The 14,498-nt window shown below is 43.3% G+C and overlaps 1 protein-coding gene across 10 annotated transcripts in view; it reads left to right on the top strand.

The window, feature by feature from the left end:
* KLHL29 (kelch like family member 29) overlaps positions 1–14,498 on the top strand; it is a 403,118-nt gene that overhangs the window by 343,198 nt on the left and 45,422 nt on the right. For all 10 annotated transcript variants that reach the window (XM_072858453.1, XM_072858445.1, XM_072858448.1 and 7 more), the window contains 2 exons: positions 2,364–2,563; positions 9,127–9,386. In XM_072858453.1, the coding sequence (XP_072714554.1) occupies positions 2,364–2,563; positions 9,127–9,386 (460 nt within the window). The remainder of the gene's footprint in view (positions 1–2,363; positions 2,564–9,126; positions 9,387–14,498) is intronic.

Here is a 14,498-nt window from a genome sequence, read left to right as displayed (position 1 = left end):
AGCTTCCCACAGTGCAAAGAGCCTGATTCTGTTGCTTCCTGGGTACCTCCAAATCTCACTTAAATTTTAGGCAATGTCCTTATTAACCAGCTCACGTGAATATGAACTCACTGTCAGGTACTAACTGCTTCTGGAAACAATTCAGCAAGAATTACATCGGTACCAGGAGGCATTTTGATAGCCCAGGGTACAGCACCGGATGTGTGCACAACTGGAGATAAATCAAATATGGGGAATGTTATTGGTATGTGAGTGTGAGAAAGAAAAAAAAATAATGTTTTGTGACATCCTCTTGGGGATCTAGGAAATGGCAACTCTTCTGTTTTGACACCTGAGGCTTTCTGCCTTGAGTGCAAAATTGAATCCATATGCAAGAGTTCAGAAGGAATATTGTGGTGTGATAAAGCATAAGGATTCAGGGTAGTGTATACATCTGTGCATGTAGGGGTACCACAGTATCGTGATCAGTATGTATTCTTATCCATCTGCTTGTGGAATAGGATCTAACCCATCTGTATTCCCATGCAAAAGGATAGTCCAATATTTAGAATTTTAAAATGGGCTTTAGCTCCTTGCTTTGCCTCTGACTTTCTCTGTGATCATAGGCAAGGGTATTTGTCTCCTTGTGCCTCAGTTTCCTTTTGTGAATGGGAGTAACCATTGTTCACTACCTTAGAGAAGCATATGAAATGAAGGACTGCTAGCTGCTCCTCCATTGTGATAATGGACACCATCTAAATACTTTCAGTAGGAAAATGAAACCTCTTTAAAGCTTTGATCCCACAAAGATTCGTATAAATTAAAGCTGTGCCCTTGACTTGAACAGAGCTAGTCAATGGAAGACCAGTGACAAAGCATCGACCGCAAATTTTAAGCATTACCCCAAATGATTTTAGGGGTTATTGGGGCAGGTGGGGTGTGGTGTCATGTTGTTTTATGAGGGAACAAAACTGAACCTCTTATGTTGTTTACTTTTCCTCCATTGTGGTAGTAGAGGTCTGACCATCACCTTTCTAGGCAGCTTTGTGAAGCCAAGAGGTTGGTAGTGCTCTTGCTCATGCTTAAAGCTGGCATTGCCTGTCAATAGTGATGCTTTGGCCAGTCCATATAAGTCACACAGCATCGTATGCCGGTTTTGTGTCAATCGTGCAATGGCTTTTGCAAGTACTCTAGCAGAATTGGAGCGAGCAGACGTTGACTGTCCAGTGACTAGGAGAAGTTCATGTTTCTTTGAGAAGGTGCTGGATGGTCCTAACCATTAAAAGAGTTTATTTTCTTACTCCAACAGATTTCCCCTCCCCTCCTTGATGTTACCAAATTTATTATCACTTTTGTCTTTCAGGTGTAACCTGTCTTTAGTGTTGCAGACACATCAGCCAACCATGCATTAAGAACTGGGCCCTTACTTTAATTCAGTATAATTTTCTTTTTGTCCAATAATTTCACAAGCACTAATCCACACTTCAAATGCAGGAGATACTTTGATCCCCAAATTGTTCAGCACTTCATGCAGGAAAAACCGTAGGCCACAGTCATGAAACTCCTAGAGGATGGCTGCTGGCTTCCTGTGGCAGAGCTGGTTGTTGTTTTCCCCCCTCTCCCTTCTTTGCTCTAACCATTTTGTCTGTCTATCTTGTCTTGTATTCAGTTTTCAAAGCAATTGCCATGAAGGGCTTTCTTTTTTTAGTGCCTAAAAGGGAACAATAGATTTTTAGAATAAGCGTATATATATATTTTACATGACTGTCTGTATATGCATATCATATCTATACTTTAATATAACATACTGAGAAGTTCAAGCTAAACAGAAATTAATATTTATTATTGTTATTTTTATGAAAAGGTCTTTAAATGTATCCTTAAATGCACATGACATTTAAAATTATTCCAGTGCTGGATTCCTGAAAAAGTAGATGACCTTTTCTCTTGAAATTGGAGAGTGTTTTTTCCTTAACAGTTATATTATGCACAGAAGATGAGATGTTAACCAAGATGTTAAAATGTATTGTTTCCCTTTGAAAGCTAATCCTGTTCCTCATTTTCATTAATGTTGGCTCATTCGTTGTTTTTTTTTCTTTTTCTTTTCCTTTCCTTTTCTTTTGCAACTGTTTTTGCATGAAAATGCAGAGTAGCAATAAACAGATTGTTCGTAAGACTTGCTTTAAGACTCTTCTCTTTCAGATCCAGTTAAAGTTTTTAAGTTCAGTTATTTTAAAATTCATGTTCTTCAGTTCCGTAAACAAAAAAAAAAAAAGGAGAAATATAATGAGGTGCAAAGCGATTTTCTAGCCCTCACTAATCAATAAATGCCAACAAAATGGGGATGGTGTAATGTCCATAATTTAATTGTCTGCTGTTACCAGGTCACCACGAGACAGTAGCAGAAGCGGGGAGAAGCTGGAATTGGCCATGTCCAACCTCAGTGCGGATGTCCTGGAATTACTCCTGGAGTTTGTTTATACAGGTTCTTTGATCATAGATTCAGCCAATGCAAAAACCCTACTGGAAGCTGCCAGCAAGTTCCAGTTTCATACTTTCTGTAAAGTCTGCGTTTCATTTCTAGGTAAGAATCACTCCATCTAGTGAGGTTTTAAGATCTCATTTTAAGGTTTGTAAGCCTTTCTTCTAACTCTTAAAAGATAATTAGGAAACCCAAGATTAAATATAATAAAACTAAAAACCCCACATTATTTATTTGGGTTGAGATTTGAATTTAAAATGCTGACACGGTGACCAGTGGAAAATAATCTAGAGAAGTGTAGCCTGTTGTTTGAGCAGCAACTGCTTTCACATCTTGGATGGACTTTTTTGTTGAATCTTCTTTCATACTTGGTATCATGGTGACATTTTGTTTCCCAGAGGCTGACCTCTGCACAGGTACCAGGCTGTAACACACAGGTTGCTTATAACTGTGACAGCAAATGTTGGGTGCTACACCAGACCAGCTTGGTCAAGCACTGAAAGAGTTCAAGGTGGACTCCCACAGAGGAGTCAGGATCTGCAATTTTCTTATATCCATGAGAAAATCCTTCATGTGTCCAATGTTCTTGTAAACAAGATCTGGTTGAACTACTCCAGGTTGAATGTTCACAGGGTTTGTTCTTTCGTACAGAGTTATGGTCTGATGGATATGTGTCATCACAAATGGTGGATGGGAATGGAGGGTTGCTGTGCCCTCCCTTCGTAACTGGTGTGCCCTGCGTGCACAAGGAGATTTTGCCCCAGCGAGGCTGTACAGATCAACATCACCAGTGGCTCTGTCCATCCTCTCATGGCCACATGAGAAGCCCATTCCTTCTTGTCCGGAGCACCATGTCATTGCAGCTCCTTGCATTTTCTGTATATTTTCCCATATAGACTATTTCAAAACAGTCCAAGGTGAGCAGCTCAGTTAACTAAGCTTTATTGGTCTGAACTGGAACCAGCCAGCCCCATTTCTGTAACAGCAGAAGAGGAGCCAGAACTGGAGCTCAAATGGAACACAAGTTGGTTCAAATTCCTGCCTGTATCACATGCCACTTCTTCACTAACATGGCTATAATATCAGTTAATGAGACAGTAATAATTTACAAATTATTAATACAAACTTATTAATACAAAAAGTGTGAGCTTGATCTTATATGACTTACTTCCCATGTCCAAGTTCCAAATACCTTTTTTAGACATCTGATTTCTGTTCAGGCTCCCTCAACTTGGTATGGGAGATGTCATTCTCCCTGCACCCCAGATATATCTTCAGCACACATGCATGAACTTCTTGGGCAGTTCTCATTTAAAATTGACATCTAAAATTACAGAGTGTGGAAGGTGAGAGTTTAGAAAATGTTGCACTCATTTAAAAGAAAAAAAAAAAAACAAACTTAAATGAGTCCAGTTTACTGCTGTGTTAATTTTCACTGCTAAGCTGACCTGCTGGCAAGATGAGTGGTGTGACTAGGCTAGTACAATGCAGGCGTCAGTAAAGAAGCTGTGGTATTATATTCTTCTCTTCTTTCCAGCTTTTTATATGTCACTTGTTTAAAAGTCTGTTCTCAGACGGGTGGGTAATGGGGAAATGAAATCTGTGCTTTGCAATCCCACTGTGTTGGTTGTGCAACTTGAGTGAGGGCTCTGCTCTGGCATTGCCTTCCCGCAGCTTCCCTTCACCACCTTTTAAAGTGATTAGATCTTACGGCCTTTCCAGGAACAGCTATGTTTAAGTTGCACTATCTCTAAAGATTCAGCCACAAAACCAAAATACATTTATTTCACTAAATCATTGTGAGATTTCTCTTTTCCGATAGTTAATATTTGAATTCAGTGAACCATGTTATGGTATGAAATAGTAGAGTTGGTTATAAGTTCAGTGATATATGGGGAGTCGCTGGAATTTTGTATTCTCATTTGGAGAATTCATGGAGTGTAATTGCTTATTTTTATTTATAGCTGTGACTGGATTGCTCTACAGAGATAGTAAAGCATTTGCCATCTAAAAAGTTTAGGGAAAGGTGTTTTTTTTCTCTGTGGCTGTGTTTTATCTTTTCATTCCAGCCACCTCTGCTCCTCACAAAGCAAAAATATGTTAAAAATCAGGGTTTTTTCCAGTGTTTCTGGAGTGATTCACCAGTATAAACAGTGATTCTTTCCCATTGGTGGCCATGTCTAAATAGCAAGAGGAGTGGAGGGAAGTCCGAAGAGGCCCAAAGAACTGAAAGTCCCCAATTAATAGGTCTGTTCAGCACAGCACCATCTTAGGGGAAATTCAGGTCATCCTTTTTCAGCCGTGAAGCTCCAGCAGGGTCCTAACTGGTTGGTGTCCAGGCAGCTCTTGTGTTCCTATCCTGGGCCTCTCAGCAGCCTTGGGCAGAGGCACCCCAGATCTGCTTGCACTTTCTGGTGGAAACATGCTGCAAATGTGTCAGGGAAATTGTTTCATTTCGACAGGAGATTTCTTAACCAGCTTCACTGGGCTAATTATAGCCACATTCTCTCTTTCCCCGACATGCTGTCTCCTCTGCTTTTGTCTGGACCATGAGAAATGACAACAGTTTTGTGCCGACTGATGCAACGATGCTGACAAGTTCGTGCAGGCGCCATATGATAACTGGGCAAATGTTTGCAAACTGGTCAGGTATTTCCTCCATCCATATGGCTGAAGACTTGAGGTTTTTTTCTTCTTTTTTTTTTTTTCCATATTTGTTTTATGCTATCATCACAGTCATGGCTCGAATTGGATTTCAGGAGATTCATCAGTATCATGGTTTGGATCCGTGATGCAGGGACCCCCCATCACAGGAGTGAACAAATTCTGAGCTTGTGCTTCAGCCTGCTGCTGATAAAATAAAGTATTCTTCCGTAAGTCTGAAGAAGTCAGTGGAACCTGTTAGATACATGGAGGAGAATAGGAAAGAGCAGGAGCTCTGAATTTTCTTACTCTCCTGGCCAAGTGGCCCAAAGACAAAGTTTGCAAAGAGTATGAGAGGGAGCTATGAGAAAAACTGAACGACGGACCAGTGATGAGACCTTCACAACTAGGCATATGCACCTGAGGGAAGAAGAGGCCTTTATGGTCCTTATCAATTTGAGAGAACGTATTATGGCTAATTTTTTGTTCATCCAAGGTGGAGAACTTTGAGCCAGCTGGAGAACCACACTGCCCAGCACTGGAGAAACTGAAGCATCAACCATATCTCCTAGATAGGAGATATGGTTGATCTATCCTATCTCAATTATCATCAACCTATCTCCAAGATAGGAGAAATGAGGAACACTCTCACAGGGGAATTGAAGTCTTTTGGACAGTGAATGCATCCAGAAGTCTTCCACCTATTCCCATCTTCCCATGCTTTTGACACTAGTAGGAATACCTGAGGAATGAGATCCCCATCAGAATGTACACAGAGTATGATGAGGAAATGCACATCTTATGCTAATTTTAGTGAGATCCAAGTCATCATCTAGAATGCATCTCTAAGGGAAAATACAGTACTTAATGCACACAGAGGGGGCTTACATCAACCACTGAGCTTCCATCATACTGTTACCGCAATCTTGCTGAGTAATCCTTCCTACACACCATCTATCTCTGACTTGAGATAAAGTCGTGCCACTCCCAGAAGTGCAGTCTTAGCAGTCTGCCTGGCTGATTATCTCATGATAACTCTGCACAGGATCCCATTCCAAAATCACGTCTTAACACAAGTGGAGAATACCAGCTGCTGATCTGCAATATTGTGACATACATAGAAACAAGTACGCTATCCAGCACTGTCTCAAACCAGGGAGAACCTACTAGATTACATCTGATATCCTTTAAGTCCACTCATAAGTCTTACAAACTGTCCTTGAGCACTGGGAATAGCTTAGTAGTCAGCAGCCATGTTCTGAATGGACTCAAGGCAAAACTCCACAAAAATGTGTTGTTACAAGTCCAGTGTCAACTGTGGCAAAAACAGCAATTATTGTAAACATGTCAGCATCTGAAGGAAAACAGCTCAGGAGCAAATGGAGCAGAACTGGTCCTTAGCTGTCTTTGTCATGTCGGCATCCAGAAGTGCCCCCGGATTGCAAACAGTCACTTGGGATGGGCTGTATTATATAGCAGAAATCTGTATCTGAGTAGTCATGTAGGCTCCCTTTATAGCCAGCGAAGAGTAACAGGCATTGGTAAGGCACAGTTCTGCTCATCCTGAAGTCGTTACCCAAGATATTACCAGATTAATCCAAAATATTACCAGGTTGCTTCTTGCAATTGTTTGTTTATGAGTGTACAGGGATACTAATGTGTTGCTCAGTTGCACCTTAGACAGCTGGAATCAAGAGAGATCAGTCTTGCTCCCAAATTTTGAGTCAGAGGTGAAAAATGGAGGGTGTGTTTTTTCTGTTCACAAGATAGAGATTTTCCATACCTCCGATAGCTGTTGCCCCAGCCTCTGTCTTGCTCACCTGCAATGAATCCCTCTAGTTCACATGCCAGCCCTCATCTTAAGAAGACATCACTGCGCCCGCCTTGCTGTGGTGCTCATCACGTCAAAAGTGATGAAGTGCGAAGAAGTGCATGAGCAGCCTCCTGAACATACTGCAATCTGCATCTCCCCAGGACCCCTCTCTAAATGGCCTTATCATACTTGGTGAATCAGGCAGGGATAACGTCATTTGGGTCTGCCACCAAGCGGTTTCTCGGGCAAGAGGAAGGAGGGAGGCTCAAAGGGACAACGTGCAGCTGCTTGGACACCAGCGTACCAGGCTGCATCAGTCACCCAGCATTGTTAGAGGTAGAAAAACCTGTCCAGCTCAGAAGAAACCAGTTGTGACCAGTGCTTCCTCTGCCCACGCCACAGGCTCAGCTGGGGATGGTATGGGAATCTCTCCTGATAGAGGCAGACCCAGTCCCTTGAAGGCAAAGACTCGTTCTTGCAAGTCTTTTCCATCGTGTGCTAGTAAACAGCTGCCTAATGAGCCAAACTTGGTTATTACCTTTATTATAAACCCTATGAGGATAAGGTGGAGCAGTGTCAGATTTGTCTTTGACTTGAGAGTTTGCCAAGTGATGATGAGAGTTTTGGGCTCTGTTAGATGATTATTTTACCCCCAGCCATATGTATACATGAAACTGTGCCAACAGACAGAAGCAAGGAACCTGGAAGAGTTTTTTGGTTATTTTTTTTTGGAAAAGCAGAAATTTTGGGAGCTTTGTGCTTTGTAGCTATCAGTTTGCAGCCTGTCTCTGGGCAGTCTTTGAGTGACAAAATCTACTGACAGCAAACAGTGCCGCTGCTCCAGTCTGCTTGAGGAAATGGGCTCCTTGGAGTCAGTACAATCAACTGATGCAAAATGAGATAACCTAGTTTCAAGATTGGTGGATCTGTAAAAGAAAATAAAAAGAGTGAGGGAGGGAAAAAAAATACCCAAACAAAACACAAAACTCCTAATCTCATGCCAGGTTGAAAAAAATAAAAAAGTAGGTCATAATCCCATTTTAATAAAACTCACGTATAGATTTTGTGCAGGTTTTTAATCTGATGAAGGCAGAAGCTGGGTGTAGGGAAAAATCCCTGAGCATTGCCAGCAGAAGCAATCTGATGGGAGTTTTGTTTGAAAAGATGTGGGGCTATCGCACATGCCTGTCCAGTGCTCTGAAATAGTGCAGCAGGATATGACACTGCCCAAATGGGATGTACTTCTCCTCTGACAGCACAGAAGCCTGCCACTGGTACCGATGCTTTTGTGATCTATTGCAGTCTGTCTCTCTTATTTTTATTTTTTTTTCTTGGTCCTATATCTTAAAAGAATATATTCTGCCTATTGGTAGTGGCTCGGTTAACAAAAGCTGAGAAGAATCTGAGAGTTCCTCTTATAAATGTCTGAAATTGGTGGGGTTTTCTTCAGAATAGCTGAAAAGGAAAAAAGTACAGTCAAATGTATGGTGTAGCACACTTTCAATGCAAAGCTACACACTGTGCCGTTACTTCTGTTTGCTGGGTAGGAGATAATGCTGTCTCCTCTGTGCATGATTTTCTTTGAAACCCACTACACAACATTTAACAGAAGGCATTAGTATAATCTGTGTTTTGCATAAGGGATGTCATCACATTCAGCGGCAACAAAGTTCCTTTGAAAAAAAAAAAAGGGAGAGGATTTTTTTTTTATTTGAAGTAGCTTAGTAGCTGAACAGGGCAAAAATTATCATAACGTGACTGCAGAATCCTCAGAAATGTCCTTAGTGCTGTCTGCGTTTATTCTTAAGTGTCTGCACTGGCGTTTACATCTTTGCTGTTTCTTAAAGCAACATTGTAGGCGGTAGAAATAGGAGCAGTCTCTTGGCTGGGTTCCCGTCCCTTGGGAAGCCCTAGATACTATTATGTCAGTAGGTTTCCCTACTGCCTCGTGAAGGCTTACACGAAAAGCAAACTCAGAAAGTACATTTCTCCCCCCATCCCCAGCTCAGTTGTTAGACAGACTTTGATTTTTGTACTTTAAACCCCAATCCTAAAGTAACCCAGGGTGCTGCTTCTAATTAAATCTCTGAAATTGATTAGGGTTGGAGGTTTGTCCGTGGCACTTAGTTTTTCATGATCTCGGTAAAAATGAGAATCTTGGTTTTAATAATTCTCACTTGCTTTTTTTTTTTTTTTTTGCTCCTTTTAGAAAAACAGCTGACTGCTAGCAACTGCTTAGGAATATTAGCCATGGCTGAAGCCATGCAGTGCACTGAACTATACAACATGGCCAAAGCATATGCCCTGCAGATTTTCCCAGAGGTGGCAAACCAAGAAGAGATCCTCAATATCTCAAAAGACGACTTCATTTCCTACATGTCCAATGACAGCCTGAACACCAAAGCGGAGGAGCTGGTGTATGAAACAGTGATAAAGTGGATTAAGAAGGACGCTGCAATCAGAGCTCAGGTAAAAATAATCTCAGCAGCCTCTTTCTGCTCTGTTCCCATGAATGCCTCTTTTAAAATAGAAACCATCCCAGTGCAATTTTAAACATGAGGATGCGTAGGAGATGGGATGGGCAGTTCAGATAAAAAAAGAGAAAGGGAATGAAGGCTATGCACAAAATGCATGTAATTTCAAAATCTAATCCCCATATCTGATCATTTAGAATCAAAATCTCGTTTGTGACATGCGTGGTACAAAGCTAGGGCCTTGAGTTGTTGGCTGCAGGCTTGGTCGGAGATAAATTGGGAAGGATTAGAGTTATGTGAGATGCTGCTTTAAGAAGGGGGTGCGTTTTAGTAACAGTGGGAAATAAAAATCTGTCAGAAAATCTGTATTTCTTTTGATGCCACATACTGAATGAGTGTAACTTCAGTACATTAAAAAAAAGTTCCTGTATCTTATTGGCTGCTTAGATAACCCCTTGGGTATTATATATTTATTAGAGTTAGCCTTTCCTCAACCATCTGAGCTATGCAGTCTGCTCTTGACTCAAGAAACTAAGTGTATTACTTTGCTCAGCACTGACTCCAGATCAGTGCTAGAAGCAATGACTGTTTGGAGGCTGATGATTGTCCTTGGGACCAGAAGACTTCCCTGGTGATATTTAAAAACCTGCCACTTGCCTTCAGTGCAGCCGAGCAAGTTGGCTTTTGTGGGTAGTGAATTGTGGGGGTCTGAACCCCAAACCTCTCCTTTTGGAGGCCGGTTCTCCCCACAGCCCCCAGAAGGGGAAGCTTGTTTTCCTCCTTTCCCCTCCTTTGGAGGTCAAAGTTGCTGGCCCATCCTACAAGGCCAACTTCTCTTGATCCCTGGTCACAGTTTTGGCTAGTTTAAGGAGGACAGTCCAGTTGCTTAGGGACCAGACTGGGGCTCAGGGAAACACTTGGCCACGCACCTTTGACGCCATCCCACATCATGAAAGGCTGTACCTTCTTGATTTAAATGGGAATTTTATTGGGATATTAAATGCGTCATTGGATGTGATCCAGAGCAGCTGCACCTCCGCCCCTCACCTGGAAAGTGGGAGAAATAGCAATTCCCAGCCTCACCAGGCTGCTGGGTGAGGATAAGGACATTAAGGATGGTGGGGACTCCATGCCAGGCCAGGCCTTGCCGCCTGCGCTGCCTGCGGTGCCGCTGCCCCTGGCCCCTACCGGCAGCCTGCAGCCCCCAGGGCCGTTCTCCAGCCGTGTCCTGCCCCGTGCGAGCAGGTGATGTAGCTCAGCAGGGCAGTCCTGTGCTGGGGACCCACCGCTCCCTCTGACCACCTCCTCCATGTGCCGGCGATGCCATTTAGTGTTGCCCAATATTATTATTGCCTAAAACACTTCCACAGTATCATTGATTTATTGAAATGGGCCCCTTTTTGGCTCTCGCTGGCCTTGAAAAACACACTGTTTTACAGAGTATTTCCCTGCTTGCTTAAAGTTTGATGACAGCAGTCAGCTCTGTGCAGCTCTGAGCTCTGAACCTGATGCAACCTCAGGGATTATTCCCAGGGGCCGGAGTACGGGAGCCCTGCAGCAGGAGCCTGTTTGCCTGGTGCAAACAGAAGGTGCCACTTACCAGGAGGTCGGGTTACGTTTTCAAAATTGCTGGTTTAAATATTTCCTTCTGCGCCCTGCTGCGGTGATGTTACGAGTTTATTTTTTTAAGTGGTGGTTTTTCTTGCCCCCCTCTCGCTGCTGCCACCACCACCATCTCTTCCTCTCTTCCTTTCGTGTTGCGGTTGGGTTGGTTTTGTGGGGTCTTTTTATTTCCAAGTTGCCTTCCCCTCTGCCCTGGTTCTGCAGTGCCTTTGTAGTTTATGATGGCAGTTTTATTTGCTTCTCCAAATTTCTCTGTGGTGCTCTGGTTTCATGCATTACTTTACAAGGGCTTTTAATTTTTAATTTGTATTTATCCAGAGATGAGGGTCTTGAATAAATTAATATTAAAGATACCAAGCAGATAACTATTTTCATGCCCAATCCTACCACTAAACTAGTTTCTTTGGGTCACAGCTCCACTTTTTTTGTACTCTTTGCACTGCTTGATCTATTATAAAGCTCTTAGTTAAATAGGTACTTATTTTCTAAAAATAGAAATTCACACTTACCATGAAAAGTACCATCTTTACAATAATGACTTCTGCATTTTCAGAGCCCAGGAACAAATAGCTCTGATAGTGGATAGGAAGGAAGATAGACCTAAATAATCTTATTTCTGATAAAGATGATGAGTGAAAATTTGTGCTTGGTGTGCAGCAGGGCCCACTGTGCTAGGAGCTGCCCAAGCTCCCATGAGATGCACGGGCTGCTCAGAGCTTTGCAGAACTGGGCAACCATGGCAATACCTAACGTGGGATGGACCTTCTTGCAGGAGCTGTGCATGGATATTTTGACTTTATTCACAGTTCGGTGAGATGGATTCACTCAGCTCTCTTTAGACGCTTTGGGGTGGGGAACCAGCACGTGGAGGACACCAGTGCAACAGGATTGTTGCTTCTGCACCCAGCTGGTGGGAGCTGTTGGGAGGGTTGCTGGAGAGGTTTTAGCCATGAATTGCAACAGCCCCAAGACATCAATCCTGCTCTACTGCACTCCTCAGGTGACCAGTCTGGTTTTATTTCTCTCTCCCAAAAACAGTCCTGGCAGTTAAGTCTTTCAGGGCCTGGATTTCCAGGGCCCGCACTTTCTTCGTTATCTCCACTCTCCACATCTCCCTTTGCCTCTATCGTCACGTTTTTATTTTCAATAGCCCCAACGGCTGGTGATTAAAATGCCTCTTTGGCAGCTTCTTCCAAGCACTGAATTGGTGATTCTCCCAAAGGTGGATGTATGGCACAAACAGGAACAGGTCTGTGCTCTTCATCTCACCTACATGTCCATCTTCCCCAGCAAAGCCTGGCAGGGGCTCGCTCAGCAGAGACATCCCCGCAGAGGAGCTTGGGGAAGGAGCCTTCTCTCTAAATGAGCACCCTCTGCCCCCAGGGCAGCTGCAGCCCTCCAGAACTCCCTGTGCTTTAATGGCTTTGTGCCACTCTGGAGGGCAAGCTTACACCTGGGGACAGTAAATCTCACCACTTGTGTTCCCCACACCGCAGCTCCTTGTGCCGTACTCTTATGACAACTTATCCATCACTGCCTCCCCTCCTGTCCAGATCCCTTTCTGGGAGCCTCTGGGACGGAGATTTTTAATGGAGCCTCCTGTTCTCCTGGAAGGGTGTTGAGTTTGCTATCTTCTTGCTCTTCTCTGCCTTTCTAAAAGCTCTTCTTCAGGTATCTAATTGCTTCTGCTTTTGTTAATTGTTTCCCCACCAGGCTGGAGGGCACTGGCAGGGAAGGAACCAGGATTTGCTTGCAAGGCAAGTTGAAAAGCTGTGCTCTGGCTGACTTTTAATTTTGTAAATTGTGCTCATAGGAAGTCTTACGATGCTTCTAAAAGTGCTCTGTGGCATTACAAAAAAAACAGCATCCGAGACTTGTTACAAAGAGGGAATAACAGTGCTTTAAAGGTTACTGATCCATCTACGTAAGACAGAAAGGCAGTTCAGATAATGACATATGTCTTAAGCTGGGATTTGGTAAATAACTGTATCCAGTGCATTGGAGCAGCGCGCCAGCTCATGTGGTAATGTTTACGGAGCTATTTTAGTCCTGCTGGTAGTGCAGTCATGTAAAATCGGTCTAACCAAAAGAAGCAACCTGTGATGTGAGGTCTGAACCAGGTGGGTAGTTTCCTGTACCAGCGGACGCAGAGCGCTAGTTGTAGGAGTCCTCTTGATTGCTTGTCACTGGGTGGAAAGCCTGCAGCCGACCGACACATCTGGAAAAGCTGAATTTACTGGTTTTTTTCTATTTATTTCTCTTCCTGACTGATGGACAAGATTGTAGGGTTTATCCCAACAGTTATCCCCTTGATAAGCTTATTACAACTCCAGCGAACTCATGCAAAAAATGTCTTGTATAATGGAGGCTTTACTGTCTGGAAACCAGGACGGTCTGAGCCATCCGAACAAGCAAAGATTTCTGGCAGGCCCCAAGCAGTCTTCACCTGAGCTCATCCCCCAGCTCTCTGCGTGGCCTTGGGCAGGTTGTTTCACCTTTCTGCCCCCATTTCTTACTCTATAAGCTGGAGGGAAGTGATGCCTCCCACATGGGCTGTTGAGAGGATCCGGTGGATAACGAGCCATGTTTTCCACTGGTACTAACAACTGCCGGAGCTGCGCAGAGCTGCAGTCATGCCCAGCGTCAGTGCGGGATGGGGAAGATGTGCAGTTGCTGGATGTGCAGCAATTTGCTGCCTGCCCAGAGCACGGACGTACCAAAGCTTGTTGGAAACTTTCCCACTTTCTGCTCCAAGTCCAAAGTTGTATCTCTTTTCTCTGACATAAAAAAACATAGCGACATGTTTATTAATAACACAAAGCCTGGGAAAACAAGACGTCCAGTTGAATGAAGCTTCCCTCTCACCCTGAGGAGGGACAAGAAGTGAGGAGAGGACAAATATTCTAACAAGTTGCCCGGAGTAGTGCTGGAAGAGAGGCAGGTACTGCAGCGATGAGGGACAGATGAGAGGCTCGACTGAATGGCAGTCACGTTTTGTTGCACTCTGCAATAATATAATCCTGTGCCCTTTCTTTAAACCCTGTTTAAAATCACAGTGTCCAGCAGCAAAATGAAATATCTCCACCATAAAGGCATTAAGAAGCCTTCTATGAACTTGTGTCCTCTGAGGCAGATTTGTCTAAACAGCGTCTTCATGGTGCCTGAGAACCAGAGATGCGTAGACAAATTGGAGGTAATTTAGAGAAGAGCAACACAAATGATTAAAAGACTGAAGGAACTGATGTGAGAAAAAAAAGATTAAAAGATATGAATATGCATGACTTGGCCTAATGACAGCTAAAGAGGGATAAATGTCTACAAGTGTTTGAAGCCCCAAGGAGAGGAGTTGCCTGGAAGGATGCAAGGGGTATAACAACAGTAAGGACCACTGGGATGAATTTGAGACTTGGCAAATTAGTCTAAGCAAACACAAAGCCCACCTGAAAGCCCTGTATCTTGTCAGTGAGGGTAGGGAAAGTTGATG

Source organism: Ciconia boyciana, chromosome 3, assembly GCF_034638445.1.
Source record: "Ciconia boyciana chromosome 3, ASM3463844v1, whole genome shotgun sequence".
Taxonomy (NCBI): Eukaryota; Metazoa; Chordata; class Aves; order Ciconiiformes; family Ciconiidae; genus Ciconia; species Ciconia boyciana.
Note: the sequence above shows the minus strand (reverse complement) of the source record. Positions and strands in the feature narration are given on the sequence as shown.